We start from the raw sequence: 20650 nt of genomic DNA on the forward strand, positions 1-20650 counted from the left end.
ACAAAATTAATGCACAGAAATCTCTGGCATTCCTATACACTAAGGATGAAAAACATGAAAGTGAAATCAAGAAAACACTCTCATTTACCATTGCAACAAAAAGAATAAAATATCTAGGAATAAACCTACCTAAGGAGACAAAAGACCTGTATGCAGAAAATTATAAGACACTGATGAAAGAAATTAAAGATGATACAAACAGATGGAGAGATATATCATGTTCTTGGATTGGAAGAATCAACATTGTGAAAATGACTCTACTACCCAAAGCAATCTACAGATTCAATGCAATCCCTATCAAACTACCACTGGCATTTTTCACAGAACTAGAACAAAACATTTCACAATTTGTATGGAAACACAAAAGACCCCGAAGAGCCAAAGCAATCTTGAGAAAGAAAAACAGAGCTGGAGGAATCAGGCTGCCTGACTTCAGACTATACTACAAAGCTACAGTAATCAAGACAGTATGGTACTGGCACAAAAACAGAAATATAGATCAATGGAACAGGATAGAAAGCCCAGAGATAAACCCACGCACATATGGTCACCTTATCTTTGATAAAGGAGGCAGGAATGTACAGTGGAGAAAGGACAGCCTCTTCAATAAGTGGTGCTGGGGAAACTGGACAGGTATATGTAAAAGTATGAGATTAGAACACTCCCTATCACCATACACAAAAATAAGCTCAAAATGGATTAAAGACATAAATGTAAGGCCAGAAACTATCAAACTCTTAGAGGAAAACACAGGCAGAACACTGTATGACATAAATCACAGCAAGATCCTTTTTGACCCACCTCCCAGAGAAATGGAAATAAAAACAAAAATAAACAAATAGGACCTAATGAAACTTAAAATCTTTTGCACAGTAAAGGAAACCATAAACAAGACCAAAAGACAACCCTCAGAATGGGAGAAAATATTTGCAAATGAAGCAACTGACAAAGGATTAATCTCCAAAATTTACAAGCAGCTCATGCAGCTCAATAATGAAAAAACAAACAACCCAATCAAAAAATGGGCAGAAGACCTAAATAGACATTTCTCCAAAGAAGATATACAGATTGCCAACAAACACATGAAAGAATGCTCAACATCATTAATCATTAGAGAAATGCAAATCAAAACTACAATGAGATATCATCTCACACCAGTCAGAATGGCCATCATCAAAAAATCTAGAAACAATAAATGCTGGAGAGGGTGTGGAGAAAAGGGAACACTCTTTCACTGCTGGTGGGAATGTGAATTGGTACAGCCACTATGGAGAACAGTATGGAGGTTCCTTAAAAAACTACAAATAGAACTACCATATGACCCAGCAATCCCTCTACTGGGCATATACCCTGAGAAAACCATAATTCAAAAAGAGTCATGTACCAAAATGTTCATTGCAGCTCTATTTACAATAACCAGGAGATGGAAACAACCTAAGTGTCCATCATTGGATGAATGGATAAAGAAGGTGTGGCACATATATACAATGGAATATTACTCAGCCATAAAAAGAAACGAGATTGAGTTATTTGTAGTGAGGTGGATGGACCTACAGTCTGTCATACAGAGTGAAGTAAGTCAGAAAGAGAAAGACAAATACCGTATGCTAACACATATATATATGGAATTTAAGAAAAAAAAAGTCATGAAGAACCTAGGGGTAAGACAGGAATAAAGACACAGACCTACTAGAGAATGGACTTGAGGACATGGGGAGGGGGAAGGGTAAGCTGTGACAAAGCGAGAGAGTGGCATGGACATATATACACTACCAAACGTAAAACAGATAGCTAGTGGGAAGCAGCTGCATAGCACAGGGAGATCAGCTAGGTGGTTTGTGACCGCCTGGGGGGGTAGGATAGGGAGGGTGGGAGGGAGGGAGATGCGGGAGGGAGGAGAGATGGGAACATGTGTGTGTGTGTGTGTGTGTGTGGCTGATTCGCTTTGCTGTAGAGCAGAAACTGGCACACCGTTGTGGGGCAATTATACTCTAATAAATATGTAAAAAAAAAAAAGAATTAATAATAATAATAATATCCCTGTTGTCCGATGGGGAATTTATAGGGTTTTAAAAAGTGAGCTCCACAATGATCTCTAGCAAGATCATTGCTTAAATTTGTTCTCCGTGCAGTGCTAAGTTTTCTGGGGGGTAAAAAAGGAAAATAAAAGAGTATCTTGATAAACTGCAAAAAAAAAAAAAAGGTTTGCTGGTATATTGAATGTTGAGTATAAGAAAAATCAAGAATGGCTCTAAGCTTTTTGGCCAAAGGTCCTAAAGAGATGGAGTTATCATTTACTGGATAGGAAAAACTTCTGGAGGAACAGATGGGGAAGGTGGAAGTTCAAGAAAGAACTAAGACCTCAGTTTTAGACCTGTTAAATTTGAAAGGCCTATTAGACATCCAAGCAGAAATACTTTTGTAAAGTGTTGGAGATATGAGATAAGATTTTTTAAGACCTAAAGCATGAAAAGAGTTGACCTTGAAAGAATAAAGAGCACTGTAGCCAAAGAAAATATGAGACTGGGGCGCAGGGAAATAAGTTTGGCTTACCGAACACACTGAAAGGCCAGTGAGCTTACACATAGGAAGACTAGAAAACAGGAATTAAAACAAGAAATGATTTTTAAAAGGAGAGTCTCACCGTAACAAAGCAATAGAAAATACTGATACATATTTTGGTACCTGAATGCCATGGACAGAATTGTGTCCCCTCAAAATTCATTTGTTGGACTTCCCTGGTGGCGCAGTGGTTAAGAATCCACCTGCCAATGCAGGGGACACGGGTTCGAGCCCTGGTCCAGGAAGATCCCACATGCCGCAGAGCGACTAAGCCCGTGCACCACAACTACTGAGCCTGCACTCTAGAGCCCGTGAGCCACAACTACTGAAGCCCGTGTGCCTAGAACCCGCGCTCCACAACAAGAGAAGCCACAGCAATGAGAAGTCCATGCACCGCAATGAAGAGTAGCCCCCGCTCACTGCAACTAGAGAAAGCCCACACTCAGCAACGAAGATCTAATGCAACCAAAGATAAATAAATTTATATAAAAAAAGAAAATTCATTTATTGAATTCCTAACACTCAATGTGATGGTTTTTGGAGATGGGTCTTTTGGGAGGTAATTATGGTAGATGAGGTCATGAGGGTGAGTGCCTCCTGATAGGATTAGTGTCCTTATAAGAATCCTTACAAATAGTGGAAGACAAAGATGTTTCTCTCTCCCTCTCTCTCTGCACCCACATAAAAGAAGAGGTCATGTGAATACACAGTGAGATGGCAGTCACCTATAACCCAAGAAAAAACCTATAAAACCTATCGTGCATCAGTATAAAACCAGTATCAGTATAAAACCTATCGTGCGTCTTGATTTTAGACTTACCAGCCTCTAGAACAATGAGAAATAAATTTATGTTCTTTGAGCCACCCAGTCTATGGTATTTGCTATGTCAGCCCAAGCAAACTAATATAGTGGAAATGGAGTTACACTGAACAAAAATATAAGATATGTGAATGGCTTTGGAACCATTCTAGTTCCGAAGTTTGGAACAATTGCTAGCAAAAGCGTAAAGTGCGTTGAAGAACCCATTAGTAGTAGCCTCAAAGTCCTTTGAGGGGATGCTGCAGGTGAGAGTTTGTGAAAGGACAAAATCTTACTGAAAACTGGAGGAAAGGAGAGGCCTGTTAAAATAGAAGCAGAGATTACAGTAATACTATACTTGCAGTTATGTAGAAACTAGTTCATAAGCAAAATATAGAAACTGCCACATGGTTTCTTCTGGCTGCTTACAGTAAAATTCTATAATGCTATATTGCAGAAAGAACTATTAAACAAAAAGGATTCAGGACTTGATAGTTTTGAAAATTCTCAGCCTTTCAAAGTGGTAAAAGATGCTAAAATTAAGAAATAGTCTTTGACGGGAATAAAGACGCAGACTTACTAGAGAATGGACTTGAGGATTCGGGGAGGGGGAAGGGTAAGCTGGGACGAAGTGAGAGAGTGGCATGGACATATATACACTACCAAACGTAAAATAGATAGCTAGTAAGAAGTAGCTGCATAGCACAGGGAGATCAGCTCGGTGCTTTGTGACCACCTAGAGGGGTGGGACAGGGAGGGTGGGAGGGAGACACAAGAGGGAGGGGATATGGGGGTATAGGTAGATGTATAGCTGATTCCCTTTGTTATAAAGCAGAAAGTAACACAACATTGTAAAGCAATTATACTCCAATACAGATGTTAAAAAAAAAAAAAAAGAAATAGTCTTTGAGCAAAGATCAAATCCAGGGCATTGCCAGGAAAACATGGTCCAAAAATGAAGCCCATATTGTGACAAATCTTTTGTTAAGACCTCAGAAAGATCAAAGGTGATGCCTCAGAATGTTGTTCAGAGAGAAAAAAAAGCCCTCTAAAGAGAAAAAACCTGTGCCTCACAAATCCTCTCAATCAAAGGGTTGCTAGGAAGCTTAAGAACGCTGCTCCTCAGCCATCTCAGAAAGGACCCAAGGCAGACTGGCACTGAGCCCAGAGAGATTTGCAGGCGTAGCTTGTTGACTGATGGCGTGACCAAACAAGATTCACAGGAGACCCACAAAGTTCTTAAGATAAAAATTATCTACAGAGAGGATTCTTAAGTGTTAGCATTCTATTTTTGACCTGGGAGGTAATTTAGGTCACAGTTATGAGCTTGATTCATGAAGCTGTGTATTTATGTTGTGTGCATTTCTCTGACTTGAGTTATAATACACAACAACAACAAATGTCATATTTTTTCAAAATACTGGGTTCAATCATTACTTTGAATCTTTAATTTCCTAGCAGGTCACAGATCAAAGTTTGAAAAATTATGGTCTGGGATAAGAGCTGCAATAGTAAAAGAAACTGGGGGAAAAAAACATAATTTGGAGTTTGAAGGTAGAACTGACAGGACATAGTGATGGACTGGAGTAGGGGAAGAGCAGGGAGAAGTGTCAAAGATGACTCATGTTTTTGCTTTGAACATCTGAATGGATGGAAATGCCACTTACTGAGATGAGGAAAAGTAGAGAAGGAGCAAATTTAAGATATGGGGGAACAGAATGAAGAGTTTGCATCTGAACATGTGAAATTTGAGACATCTGTTACATACACAAGCAAAGATGCCAACTGGATATACAAGTATAGAGTGCATCACTGACTATCCTAAGTTTGCCTCCCTCTCCCACAAGTGCCTTACCTTGTTTTATTTTCTTCACAGGACTAATAATTGTTTGAAATTATCGTAGTTTTTTTCATATGCTATTGTCTCTCCTCGACTAGAAATTAAAGCAAAACCCTCACATTTCATTTGCTTATTTGTTGCTTGTGAATGAATGCACTGATGTCCCTAATTCTTTTTCCCTCCTGAATATCCTTTATGGTCTGACTTTGAAGTTTCCTACCACAAAAGAAGTAGAGTATATTACCCTATCCCTTGATTCCAAGTTTGCCATGTGACTTGCTTTGGTCAAGTCTCAAAAGGCCTTGCATGTTGCAGATTATTCTCTTGTGCTTCTGCGGTGACCATGAAAAGGACATCCCAGAGCTGGCCCTCCGGTCCCAAGAGGAAAATGAGCGACATATGACCCAGCCAAGCAGTACTAAAACAGAGCCTCCAACCAACCTACAGTCATATGATCAACCCAGACAAAAAGAGCTGAGCATGACTTAGATCATCTGATTCCCAGTCAATCTACAAACGTGTAAGCTATAATAATAAATAATCATTGCTTAAAATTGCTGAGTTTTGGAGTGGTTTATTACACAGCAATAGCTAACTGATATACTGCTATATTCCAGTGCCTAGAATAGTGCCTGAAATATAATAATAGCTCAATATTTTAAATGAATTATTTAATTCAAAAGGAAATGGAGGGACTTCCCTGGTGGTGCAGTGGTTAAGAATCCACCTGCCAATGCAGGAGACACAGGTTCCAGCCCTGGTCTGGGAAGATCCCACATGCCACGGAGCAAATAAGCCTGTGCGCCACAGCTACTGAGCCTGCGCTCTAGAGCCCACGAGCCACAACTACTGAAGCCCATGCACCTAGAACCCATGTTCCTCAACAAAAGAAGCCACCACAATGAGAAGCCCCTGCACCACAACAAAGAGTAGCCCCCGTTCGCCGCAACTAGAGAAAGCCCATGTGAAGCAACGAAGACCCAACACAGCCAAAAATAAAAAATATAAATAAATAAATAAATTTTTTAAAAATCATTCAAAAAAATTAAAAAGGAAATGGACAAGGAATAGCCAAAGAGGTAAGAAAAACCAGAAGAACGAGATGTCACAGAGGCCAAGAGAAGAGAATGTTTTAAGAAAGAAGTGATCAAAAGGGACTAATGGTGCTGAGGTCTATTAAAATAGGATTGAAAAGTATTTACTTGATATGGCAACGTAGTGATCAGTGGTAGCCCTGAGAAAGGAGGGAAGCCAGATTGGAATGGACTGAGTTTAAAATGGTAAGAAATAGCTACAAGAAAGAAAATTTCCATGGCCCCAAACTGGCAGTGCTCCTCTATACCATCCTACCATTCTTCCTTGAAGATTTCTTTCCTTTCTGATTACTTGATCTTGACTATCAAACCTGGGATATATTTCCTGCAAAGAATAGGAACGCTGAACTTTCAAGCACAACTATTTTCTTTCTTATCTCACAGTACACAACAAGGCACTGGTTCAGGGTCATACAATAAAAACAAAAACAAAATCAAAAACTCTATCTGCACTATCCCATGCTTTATCTAACTGGCTAAGGCAGGCCGATCACTGATCATCAGTCAAAAAGCTAGGATGTTTACCTACAAAATAAAAATCAACTATGAAATTTAAATCTCGTAAAACACTATGGATTGACAGATGATGATGGACTCCTGATGGATTCAAATGCTGAGAATAAAATTTGGCTACATAAATCTATTACCAAGAGCTAGCTTTAAGTCTCATTACCATATTCAGAACTAATGAGCCTCAACTTATAGTCTATGATTAAAGGAGACAAGATTTATGTGATTTTTCCTATTTCAATGTCTTGTTTTGGAGCAGTCTAGGTACTTCTCATATGATGTCCTATGTATAAATACTTTTAGAAAACTGAATTCTATACAGACTATTTCTTCAACTTAATTGAAAAACCATTTCATATTTTATACATCTTGGCATCCCCCACAGTTTCTTAAGAAATACCTATTGTTTCTCACACATGTATGTAACTACCAATAAGACTTGAAGTTTTTTAACATACCATATTTTTCCATGTGCTCTTTTCCAGCAAACCCAAACATCTGAGAAGCAACTGGGTGGGCTGACAATCCGTACTTGTTGATCAGGACTTCGAGATGCTTATCAATTGGATTGGTCCTGTTTGAAAACTAAGAGAGGGGAAAACACAAAATTGAATAAGTACTTGACATGATGATAGGTGTCTCTTTTAACTATTACAGCGTTACTAAGACATTTACTTATTTGAAGTGTAGAGTAAGCCAAAAATGGACAATGTGAATAAAATCAGTCAGAAAACGCTTTGCAGGGAAACATGGGAAGGAAAAATAATCAAGTGACCAAAGAGGTATTAATTCTTTCAAGAAACATGTATAAAGAATCCATATGTGCAAATAACTACTCAAGGTGCTGGGGATAAAACAGTGAACAAAACAGATAAAGTCCCTGCTCATCTGGCATTTACATTTGAGGGAGGAGGGGACAGAAAGTAATGGGGATGAAAATTAATTAAAATGTAAATAGTAATGCTATAATGAATAAATTCAAGTATAGGGATAAAGATTGAAAGTGGGAAGTGCTACTTTATAGAAAATAGTCAAGGGAGGTCACATTGACAAAATGACATTTGAGCAGGGATGTGAAGGAGTAGGAGCAAGTCATTTGGACACCTTTGGGAGAGGAGCATTCAAGGCAGAAGGAACAGCAAGAATAAAGACCCAAAGGCAGGAGCAGGCTTGGGTATTTGAGAAAAAGAGTGAATTAGGGTTAGGATAAAGTGATACTCAGAGTGCAATCACCTCTGTTTCCATGGTTCTAGAATAGAAAAACACAGTTCCTACTGCAAACATTCTACAAAGGGAAAGCTAACTGTTTCTTACCAGTTTACCTACTAGACTATGAACACACTGAGGGCAGGAACTCTGCTTCACATACTTCTGTATGTGTATCCAATGCCTAGCATACGGCCTGTTACATAGTAAACATTCCATAAATAATTGTTAAATGAAATAAATCAAGATTTTTTTGGTGCACAAAGGGGTTCTAAAGGGAATGCTATGAAAAAACTAAGATTAAGAAAAAATAGGCTTACAAGAGGAAAATTATTTAGTTAGATATGATAAGTAACTTGACAATCCAAAGGAGTAAGACAAAATGAGCTGATAAATGGGATCTGTGGAATCTGTGAACACAAATATCTTAAAAATAAGTATATATAATTATGTGTTTGGATTTCCATAGATGTAAATTTTTTTCTGTCAAAAGAAATCTAAAAAAGAACATTTAAAAAAATACAGAAAATGTTCATACCTAAGTTAAAAAGGAATGTGAATGAAAACAATGATATACAACTTCTGCTTCTAGTCATGATGCACTATAGAAACCAGATTTACCCTTCTGTCTTAAGCAACTAAAAACCTGGACAAAATATACAAAGCAACTGTTTTCAGACAATGGACAACATAAAGCTTAGTATAGTGATCTCTGAAAGAACTCACAGAGAAGAGTAATGGAGAGACGAGAGAGAGAGAGAGAGAGAGAGAGAGAGAGAGAGAGAGAGAGAGAGGGAGAGCTGAAGATCTGAAGAGAGTTCCTCTTGAGTTTTCAATGACTCTAATCAACACATGAATATGAGGAAACTACTGAGACCAGGGAAAGAATCACTGGAAAGGAGCAGGCAGAATAATTCCCAATGTTCCCACAGGGACAGGAATAGTTCTTATTCTCCTAACATATGGGGCATCAATGGAATCCTGAGGTTACTGCTTGAGTAACAGTGTCAGTTTAGTCTTAGAATAATAAAGGCTGTTCTGATTCTACCTAATGAAGCTTAAAAGCAAGTCTCAAAAGTATCAAACCACTTCTAAAAAACACCTACCCCAGAACAAACCCCTAAGTAGTTAACAGAACATAAAAATTCAACACCCAACAAAGTAAAATTTAAAATGTCTAGCATTCAATCACAAGTTATAAGGCATGCAATGAAACAGAAAAGTACAACTTGTAAAGAGTGGATTAATCAATCAATAGAAATGATATAGCTGATAGAATTAGATGGGAACATTAAAACAGTTACTATAATATACTCCATCTGTTCAAGAAGGTAGAAGAAAGCATGAACATGACAAAGAAAAATAGGGAAGATAGAAAAAAATGACCCACATGAAACTTTTAGAGATAAAATATACATTGTCTGAAATGAAAAGTAAATTCAGTGGAATTAACAGCAGATTAGACAATGCAGCATAGATTGGTAAACTTGGAGAAGTAGCAAATTAAAATATGGAGGAAAAAAATCTAGAAAAAAATGAACAAAATCAGCGAATTATGGAACAGCAACCAAGAAGTTTAGTAGATATGTAATTGGAGTCCCAGAAACAGAGAAAATGGAGAGAGACAAAAGTCAGAAAAAAAATATTTTAAGGCATAATGGATGAAAAATTTTCAAACCTGATAAAAACTATAACTCATATATCCAAGAACCTCAACAAACCCCAAGCACAAGAAACACGATAAAACTACACCAAGGTACGTCATAATAAAATTGTTCAAAACCAGTGATAGATAGGGCTTCCCTGGTGGTGCAGTGGTTGAGAGTCCGCCTGCCAATGCAGGGGTCACGGGTTCGTGCCCTGGTCCGGGAGGATCCCACATGCCGTGGAGTGGCTGGGCCCGTGAGCCATGGCCGCTGGGCCTCCGTGTCTAGAGCCTGTGCTCCACAACAGGAGAGGCCACAACAGTGAGAGGCCCGCATACCATGAAACAAACAAACAAACAAAAAACAGTGATAGGGCTTCCCTGGTGGTGCAGTGGTTGAGAGTCCGCCTGCCGATGCAGGGGACACGGGTTCGTGCCCCGGTCCGGGAAGATCCCACATGCCGCGGGGCAGCTAGGCCCGTGAGCCATGGCCGCTGAGCCTGCGCGTCAGGAGCCTGTGCTCCGCAACAGGAGAGGCCACAACAGTGAGAGGCCCACGAACCCAAAAAAAAAAAAAAAAAAAAAACAGTGATAAAGAAAAATCTTAAAAGTAACCAAAGAAAAATACACATTAAGTATATAGGAACAAAAAAATAAGAATGACAGCAGACTTTAAATTGAAAACAATGAAAGCCAAAAAAAAAAAAAAAGAGTGAAGCTAAACTAGAATTCTGTACTCAGCAAATACATCTTTAAAAAAAAAGGTAAAAAAAATAAGGTAAATAAAGAATTATTAGAACATACAAAACTGATAAAATTCATCACCAGCAGACCAGCACTATGTGAAATGTTAAAGGAGAATCTTCAGGCAGAAGGAATATAATCCTAGAGGAAAATTGGAATCAATAATAAAGGAATAAAGATCACTGAAAATTATAAACATGTGGAGAAATATATGTTTTTTATCTACTTTAAGAATTCTTTTAAAAATAATTGACTATTTAAAGCAAAATCAATAGCTGATATAGGGCTTATAACATGTATAGAAGTAAAATGTGCCTCTAGGAAGAGGTAAACAAAAAAATACTTTGTAAGGTTCATGTAATACTATAGTGAACAGTCGTAACATTACTTAAAGGTGGTTTGTGAATAAGTTAAAGATGAATGTAAACCCTAAAGCAACCACTAAAAGCAAAACACCTGAGGCATAGTTAATATGTTCATAAAACAGACAAAATAAAATTATAAAACATTCTCAATGAACAGAAAAGAAGACAAAGAGGAAAAAAGGAATAAAGATATTGAACAAAAAGAAAATGAGTAGAAAGATGGTAGATTTATATCAGTGGTGTCCTAATAAATGTTTAATAGTCTCATGGGGGGTGAGGGTGGTCTTATTGATAGCATTTGTCTATTTTTGTGTTGTAAATACTCCCACCATGGCCAATTTGAATCTACTAGCATGATGTCACTGAAAGCAAAGATGAGAAGAGATATGCATAATCAGATCTTGCAAGCTGGTACAAGCCGGTAGGCATCAGTTTCAACTAACCACTAATGTAAACCCAGCTATATCAATAACCACATTAAGTGGAAAGGATATAAAAAGCCCAATTAAAAGGCAAAGATTATTATATTGTTAAAAAGCAAGACCCAACTAAATGCTGCCTAAAAAATATAATTCAAACATAAAGACAGAAATAGGTAAAAGGATGGGAAAAGATAAACAATTCTAATTCTACTCAAAAGAAAGCTGAAATGGCTATGTTAATATCAGACAAAATAGATATAACATCAAAGAACACTACAAGAGATAAGTTCTTATAAGTAGCCTAAAATCCTTCAAAAGGCAGGGTCTGACAAAGGGAGTACCTGGCTGGGATCCATAAAACTTTCACAAATGCGTTTTCAGTTTCATGATATAATACACCTCACATCACCTCACAATGATGAAGGGGTCAATTTATCAAGGACATAACAATCTTAAATGTTAATACACCTAATATGAGAGCCTCAAACTACACGAAGCAAAAACTGATAAAACTGAAAAAAAATAGACAGATCCACAGATTTAGCAGCAGATCTCAATACCTCCCTCTCAATAACTGATAGAACAAGTAGACAGAAAAACCAGTAAGGATATAGAAGGCAACCGATATTATCAACCAACTTGACCTAGAATTTATAGAACACTCCACCCAACAACAGTAGAGTACACATTCTTCTCAAGTGCACAAGAATATTTACCAAAACACACCACATCTGGAGCCAAAAAACAAGTCTCAATAAATGAAAAAGCATTCACATCATACAAAGTATATTCTCTGACCACAGATAATTAAAATAGAAACAAATATCAGTAACAAAAAGGTATCTGTAAACTGCCCAAATGTTAGGAAGCTAAGCAACACACTTCTAATGTATGGGTGAGAGAAGAAATCACAATGGAAACTGCTAACTAATTTGACCTAAATGAGAATGAAATCATGACATAAAAAATTTGTGGTATGCTGCTTAAGCAGTGTTTTAAAAGAAATCTATAACATTAAATGCCCATGTTTGAAAAGATTTAAAATCAATGACCTAAGCTTCCAGCTTAATAAACTACAAAACAGAGTAAATTAAATCCAATGTAAGAACTGAAATATTAAGGTTCACAGCAGATATAAACAGAAAATGAGCAGAATGAAGTAGAATGGATAGAAATTAGTAGAATGAAATAGAAAAGAGAAAAAAAATAGAGAAAAGCAATGAAAACAAGGGCTGGTCCTAGTAGAATGAAATAAAAAAGAGAAAAAAATCAATGAAAACAAGGGCTGGTACTCTGACAAGATCAATAAGACTTATAAACACCTTTTGTTATACTGATCATGGAAAAAATAGAGAAGATAAAGGTTACCAACATCAGAAGAAGAGAAAGGACATATCTAAAGATCCTACCTTAAGGGGATACTATGGGAATAATATGAACAAGTTTTTGTCAATAAATTCAACAATTTAGATGAAATGGACAAATTCCTTGAAGGGCACAAACTATCAAAGCCCACTCAAAAAAAGAAATAGATAACCTGAATAGTAATATACTTACTAAAGAAACTGAACTTTAAAACCTTCCCATAAAGAAAACTACAGACCTAGATGTGCACTGGTGAACACTACCAAACATTTAAGGAAAAAAATACCAATTATATAAACAAACTCTTCCTAAATAAAAAAAAAAAGAGAGAAGGGAACAATTCTCAACCATTCTATGAGGCCAGCATTATGCTGATATCAAAAGTAAATAAACATTAAAACAAAAAAGAAAACAAATCAACACCATCACAAACATATACACAAAAATCATTAGCATAATTTTAACAAATTAAATCCAACAACATATAAAAGATAAGACATCACAACCAAGCATTTACCCCAGAAATACAGGATGGGTTAATATTCACATATCAATCAATATAATTCACCATATTAACCAACTAAATTAAGAATAACAAACAAAATAAGGATCTCTCATAGGTACAGGAAAAGCAAGTGAGAAAATTCAACATATACTCAGGACAGAAACTCTCAGCAAATTAAGAATAGAAGGTAACTTTCTCAACCTGATAAAGAACATCTGTGAAAAACTTACAGCTAACATATTTAATAGTGAAATCTGAATGTTTTCCCCTATGATCAAAAACAAGGAAAAGATAAATGACCTCACAACCTCTATTTCAATTTGTTGTGACGACCCTAGCCAGTGCAATCATAAGGCAAGAAAAATAAATAAAAGGCATACAGATTGAAAAGGAAGAAATAAAACTGTCTTGTACATAATGATACGATTGTTTATGCAGACAATCCTACAGAATCTTAAAAAAGCCACTAGACTAGGAAGAGAGATTAGCTAGATCACAAAATACAATGTACAGTTGGAAACTGGTATTAAAATAAGTGTTATTTTTAATAACATAAAAAACTTGAAATACCTGGGGAAATTTTTAATAAAATATGTAAAAGAGTTACACATTGAAAACTAAAAAACATTACTGAAAGAAATCAAAGGCCTAAATAAAGACAGATAAACAATTTTCATGGACTGGAACATTTAATATTGTTAAAAATGTAGAGATCCCTATGTATTAACCTATAAATCTACTACAGGAAGCATTTTTATAGAAATTGACAAGCCAATTGTTAAAATGTATATGGAAATGCAAAGGATTAGAATAGCCAAATCAATTTTGTAAAAGAAAAACAAAGTTAGAGAATATGCATCCCAATTTGATTTCAAGGCTTATTATAAAGTTACAGTATTCAAGAAAGTAAAGTATTGGTATAAAGACTGATCAAGGAAGAGTCCAAAAAATGATCCACACTACATGGTCAACTGATTATCAGCAAAGATGTCAAGGCAGTTCAATGGGGAAAAGATAATCTTTTCAACAAATGGGGCTGTATGAAATATGGGATACACATTTTTTTTTTAATTTTAAACTTTGATCTTTACTTCCTACCACTTACAAAAATTAACTTAAAATTTTCTTAAATAGGATACAAAAAGCACAATAGTAGAAAACAAACAAACTAGACTTCATCAAAATTTTAAACTTTTGCTCTTCAAAAGATACCATTTATAAAAGGAAAGGGCAAGTCCAGAGAGCTGGAGAAAATATTTGTAAAACATATTGAACAAGAGCTTGTATCTATCTGGAATATATAAAGAACTCTTACAACACAATAGTAAGAAAATAACCAACTAATAATTGGGCAAAATATTTGAACAGTCATTGAATTCATCAAAGAAGATATACCAATGACAAATAAAAACATGTAATGATGCTCAACACCATTAAATATTAGGAAAATACAAATTAAATCCACAATAAGATATCACTGTACACCCACTGTGTGAAGAAAATTAAAAAGAATGATGATCACAAGAAAACTATACACCAATATCGCTTACAAATGTAGATGAAAATATCTTCAATGAAATGCTAGCAAACTGAATCAACAACACATTAAAAAAACCCATGACAAAGTGGGATTTATCCCAGGAATGCAAGGTTGGTTTAATGTCTAAAAATCAATTAATGTAATACACCATATCAATAGAATAAAGGGCAAACACCACACAATCGTCTCAACAGACACAGAAAAAGCATTTGACAAAATCCTAAACAGATTCCTGATTAAAAAAAAAACACTTTTAAAAAGCATGGAGGGGGCTTCCCTGGTGGCGCAGTGGTTGAGAGTCCACCTGCTGATGCGGGGGACGTGGGTTCGTGCCCCGGTCCGGAAGGGTCCCACGTGCCGTGGAGCGGCTGGGCCTATGAGCCATGGCCGCTCAGCCTGCGCGTCCGGAGCCTGTGCTCCGCAACGGGAGAGGCCACCGCAGTGAGAGGCCCACGTACCACAAAAAAAAAAAAAAAAAAAAAAAAAAAAAAAAGCATGGAGGAACTTCCCTGGTGACACAGTGGTTAAGAATCCGCCTGCCAATGCAGGGGACACGGGTTCGATCCCTAGTCCAGGAAGATCCCACATGCTGCGGAGCAACTAAGCCCGTGCACCACAACTACTGAGCCTGTGCTCTACAGCCTGCATGCCACAACTACTGAGCCCATGTGCCACAACTACTGAAGCCCATGCACCCTAGAGTCTGTGCTCTGCAACAAGAGAAGCCACTGTAATGAGAAGCCCACGCACTGCAATGAAGAGTAGCCCCCGCTCGCCACAACTAGAGAAAGCCTGCATGCAGCAACAAAGACCCAATGCAGCCAAAAATTAATTGACTAAAAAAAATTTTTTTTAAGTGTGGAAAAGAAGGGAACTTCCTCAACCTGATAAAAGGCATCTACCACAGATAACATGCTTAATGGTGAAAGACTGAATGCTTCCCTCATAAAAGCAGAAACAAGATGAAATGTCTGCTCTCACCATTTCTATTCAACATAGTTCCAGCTAGGGGAATTAGGCAAGAAAATAAATAAAAAGCAACCAAATTGAAAAAAAAAAGAAGAAAAACTATCTCTATTTGTAGATGACATTATCTTGCAAATAGAAAATCCTAAGGAATCCACTAAAATCTATTAGAATACACAAGTTCATCAAGATTACAGGATATAAGATCAATATATAAAAATTAAATATATTTCCATACACTTGCCAAGAACAACTCAAAATGAAATTAAGAAAATAGGGACTTCCCTCATGGTCTGGTGGCTAGGACTACATGCTCCCAATGCAGGGGGCCCGGGTTCGATCTCTGGTCTGGGAACTAGATCCCACATGCCGCAACTAAGAGTTTGCATGCCACAACTAAAGATCCTGCATGCCACAACCAAAGATCCCGCATGCCACAACTAAGACCCAGCACAGCCAAATAAATAAATATTAAAAAGAAAGAAAATAATTCCATTTACAAAAGCATCACTAAAAATAAAACACTTAGGAATAAATTTAACAAAAAAAGTATAAAACTTACACTCAGAAAACTATAAACATTGTTGAAAGAAATGAAAGATCTATTTTAAATAAATGAAAAGACATTCCATGCTCATGAATGGAAGATTTCAGATGGTTAAAATGGTAGTACTCCTCAAAATGATATACAGTCAACACAACCCCTATCAGAATCTCAACTGGTTTCTTTGCAAATATTGATAAGCCAATCCCAAAGTTCATGTGGAAATTCAATGGACAGAGAACAGCCAAAACAATCTGGAAAAAGAAGAATTTAGAAGACTCTTACTTCCTGATTTCAAAACTTACTAAAAAACAATAGTAACCAGGGAATTCCCTGGTGGTCCAGGGGTTAGGACTCTGTGCTTCCACTGCAGGTGGCATGGGTTTGATCCCTGGTTGGGGAACTAAAATCTTGCCTGCCACACAGTGGGTCCAAAAAAACAAAAACAAAAAAAAACCAGTAACTGAAACATTGTAGTATTAACTAGCATAAGACTATATAGATCAGTGGAATAGAATTGAGAGTACAGAAATAAACTCTCACAATTAAAATCAATTTTTTTAAATATTATTTTTATTAAGTCTTTACCCTTGACAGTGTGGTTTGTTTTTTTTTAAAATATTTATTTATTTATTTACTTTATTTGGCTGCGCTGGGTCTTAGTTGCAGCATGCAGGCTCTTAGTTGCAGCATGCGAACTCTCAGTTGCAGCATGCATGTGGGATGTAGTTCCCTGACCAGGGATTGAAGCCAGGCTCCCTGCATTGGGAGCACGGAGTCAAGTCCCAAAATCAAGGGTTTTTTTGGTTTTGTTTTGTTTTGTTTTGCGGTGCGCAGGCCTCTCACTGTTGTGGCCTCTCCCATTGCGGAGCACAGGCTCCGGATGCACAGGCTCAGCGGCCATGGCTCACGGGCCTAGCTGCCCCGCGGCATGTGGGATCCTCCCGGACCGGGGCATGAACCCACGTTCCCTGCATCGGCAGGCGGACTCTCAACCACTGTGCCACCAGGGAAGCCCTATCAAGTTATTTTTTCAAAGGTACCAAGACAAGTAAATGGGTGTTAAGGATAGTCTTTTCAGTAAATGGTGCTGGGACAACTGGACACCCACATGCAAAAGAATGAAGTTGGATCCCTACCTCACACTATATTAAAAAAAAAAACCTCAAAATGGAAAAAAGACCTAACTGTAACAGCTAAAACTACAGAATTCTTACAAGAAAACATAAAAGTAAATTGTCATGACCTTGAATTTGGCAGTGTTTCTTAGATATGACACCAAAAGCATAAGCAACAACAACAAAAAATAGATCAATTGAACTTCATCAAAATTTAAACTTTTATGCCTCAAAGCAGGGGTCCCCAGCCCTTGGGCTGTGGACCAGTATCAGTCCTCTGCCTGTTAGGAACCAGGCCACACAGCAGGAGGTGAGTGGTGGGCAAGCAAGCGAAGCTTCATCTGATGCTCCCCATCGCTCACATTACCACCTGAACCATTGCTTGTATTACCGCCTGAACCATCACCCCACCCCAACCCCATCCGTGGAAAAATTGTCTTCCATGAAACAGGTCCCTGGTGCCAAAAAGGTTGGGGACTGCTGCCTTAAAGGATACCATTAAAAAACTGAAAAGAGAAGCCACTGAATGGGAGAAAATATTTGCAAATCATCTATCTGATAAAGGACTTGTATCTAGAATATATCTTACAACTCCGTAATATAGAGACAACCTAATTTTAAAATGGGCAAAGGATCTGAGTAGACATTTCTCCAAAGATACACAAATGGCCTTTAATACATGAAAAGATATTCAACATCATTAGCCATCATGGCAATACAACTCAAAACCACAAGGAGATACTGCTTCACATCTACTAGGATAGCTGTAATAAAAAAGACAGACAATAACAAATTTTGGCAGATGTGGCAAAATTGGAACCTTCATTGCTATGGACTGAATTTTCTCCACCCCAACAGTTATGTTGAATCCTTTACCCCCAATGTTACTGTATTTGGGGGGAAAAGGGCTTTTCAGAGACAAAGATTAAATGAGGCCATAAGGGTGGGGTCCTCCTCCTTAGGACTGAAGAAAAGGAAAAGGTAATTCATTCCCTCTCCCTCTCTCTCTGTCTCTCTCTCTCTGTCTCTCCCGCTCTCTCACCCCTAATAAGTGTTAATGAAACTGGGATTTGGGAAAACTTTTTTTCCTCTTTGGATTTTACTGTATTGTTTGAATTTCTTTATAATTAGCATGAATTCCTTTCTGAAAATAATAAAGTCATTAGTCTTTAAAAGAAAAAGTTCATATCTTTTACTAAATAATATCAGTTTGGGATCTGTCACAAGAAAAGAATCAAGTGCAGAAAAATATTGCTGAAATTGTGTTCATCACAGCATACCTTACAATAATAATAAATAAAAATCTAAATGTCCAATAACAGGAGCAATCCTAAGTAAATTATAATACAGCCATGTGATAAATTGTAATGCAGACATTAAAAATTTTTTGCTTATAAATAATTTTTAACATGACATACTCAAAAAATAATGTTAAGTGAAAATGAAGTAAATCGAATTATAGATACAGCACAATCTCGACTTTTTTTAGCTAAATTAGCAAATCACTAATGATGACTGTCATTACAGGTGATTATTTCTTCTTTATTTTTTCTGTATTCTTCCTTTTTTATGACTTTTACAACAAGGAAAATAAAATTTTTACTTTTTTAAATTTTTATATTTATTTGGCTGTGTCAGGTCTTAGTTACAGCACACAGGATCTTCATTGGGGCATGCAGGATCTAGTTCCCTGACCAGGGATGGAACCCAGGTGCCCTGCATTGGGAGTGCAGAGTCTTAACCACTGGACCACCAGGGAAGTTCCAGGAAAATAAAAATTTTTAAATAAGCAGCTCCTGTAAGAGTGGGCCATGAAAATGTAAGAAGTAACTATGCAAATCCTTCCAAACATATATACAAACACTCATAAAAGTTTGGCATCTGTCATTCTAAGTATCTGGGGATGAAATATCTCTTTTGCTCCTTGCCCCATGTCTTAACCAGTTTGGGCTTCTATAATAGAATACATAGACCAGGTGGATTAACCAACATATTCTCACAATTCTGAGAGCTGGGAAATCCAAGATCAAGGTGTCAGCACATCTGGCATCTAGTGAAAGCCCACTTCCTGGTTTGCAGAGGGCTGTCTTCTCAATGTATCCTCACATGGCAGAGAGCAGAGTGGAAACAAACTCTCTCCTGTCTTTATAAGGGCACTAATCCCATCATGAGGATTCCTCCACCCTCACAACCTAATTACTTCCCAAAGACCCCACCTCCAAATACCATCACCTTGGGAATCAAGAGTTTTAACATCTGAATTTTGAGGGGATAAAAACGTTTAGTTCACCCTAGGAAGTTAAAAGCAGAGCAACAGCTCTTGTTCTCAGCCTAAAGAGATAATGAAGAGATGTTTTGGCAAAAAATAAAAAACAAGAACACATGTTCCTCTACTTCTTTGGTAAATGTAACTCCTAATTTTTCCTATGTTTGTCTGTGCTATGAACAGCCAATCCCAGGTTTTCCCTGATGCCTAAAGTTCAACCAAGAGCTGACTTCAGCACTCCCTCCTTGCCTGCTGCTGACCTGAGGATCGAAATCACATCAAATCACATGCTTAGATGGACCGAAAAATAAGTGGTCAGAGGCCAAACTGAGTGGCAACATTCCAACTCTGAAGAAATTATAAAACTAACCAAAATAAATTAACTGGTAGGAAGTGCCAACAACGGGAACCATAGATCCGTTTCATCTCATAAAAGCAGCAGCCTCTTAAGTCCCTTTCTTGGCTACATTCAGGCCAATAAAGAAAAAAATAATGTGTAAGCCATATATGTAATTATAAATTTTCAAGCAGCCACATTAAAAAAAAAACAGGTAGAATTTATTTGAATATATTAATTTAACCCAATATATCCAAAATATTATAATTTCAAAGAAATTTTTTTTTAAAAAAATATATTTTTTTAAAGTAAGAGTGGTTTTGTTTATTTATTTATTCTTGGCTGCGTTGGGTATTTGTTGCTGCGCGTGGGCTTTCTCTAGTTGTGGCGAGCGGGGGCTACTCTTCGTTGCGGTGTACAGGCTTCTCGTTGCGGTGGCTTCTCTTGTTGAAGAGCACGGGCTCTAGGCACACAGGCTTCAGTACTTGTGGCACATGGGCTCAGCAGTTGTGGCACACGGGCCTAGTTGCTCCGTGGCATGTGGGATCTTCCCAGATCAGGGATCGAACCCATGTCCCCTGCATCGGCAGGCGGATTCTCAACCATTGTGCCACCAGGGAAGTCCCAAAATTATTTTTTTTAATATTTTAGTTTATTTAAACAATATCATTTATGTGTATTGTGCTGGCACAAATATGCAGAAATATTTTTAAATTGTTGAGACAGTTTCATTCTTTTTTCATATGAAATCTTTAAAATTCATGTATATTTTATGGTTCCAACACATCTCAACTTGGATGCTAAATTTTTATCAGAAATATT

The 20650-nt window shown here is 37.2% G+C and overlaps 1 protein-coding gene across 2 annotated transcripts in view; it reads right to left on the minus strand.

Annotated features, from left to right (window-relative positions):
* Positions 1-20650, minus strand: part of SCP2 (sterol carrier protein 2) — a 164703-nt gene that overhangs the window by 121034 nt on the left and 23019 nt on the right. For both annotated transcript variants that reach the window (XM_030870167.2, XM_060305457.1), the window contains one exon: positions 7264-7390. In XM_030870167.2, coding sequence (XP_030726027.1) covers positions 7264-7390 — 127 coding nt within the window. The remainder of the gene's footprint in view (positions 1-7263; positions 7391-20650) is intronic.

Source organism: Globicephala melas, chromosome 1 (genome assembly GCF_963455315.2).
Source record: "Globicephala melas chromosome 1, mGloMel1.2, whole genome shotgun sequence".
Lineage (NCBI taxonomy): Eukaryota > Metazoa > Chordata > Mammalia > Artiodactyla > Delphinidae > Globicephala > Globicephala melas.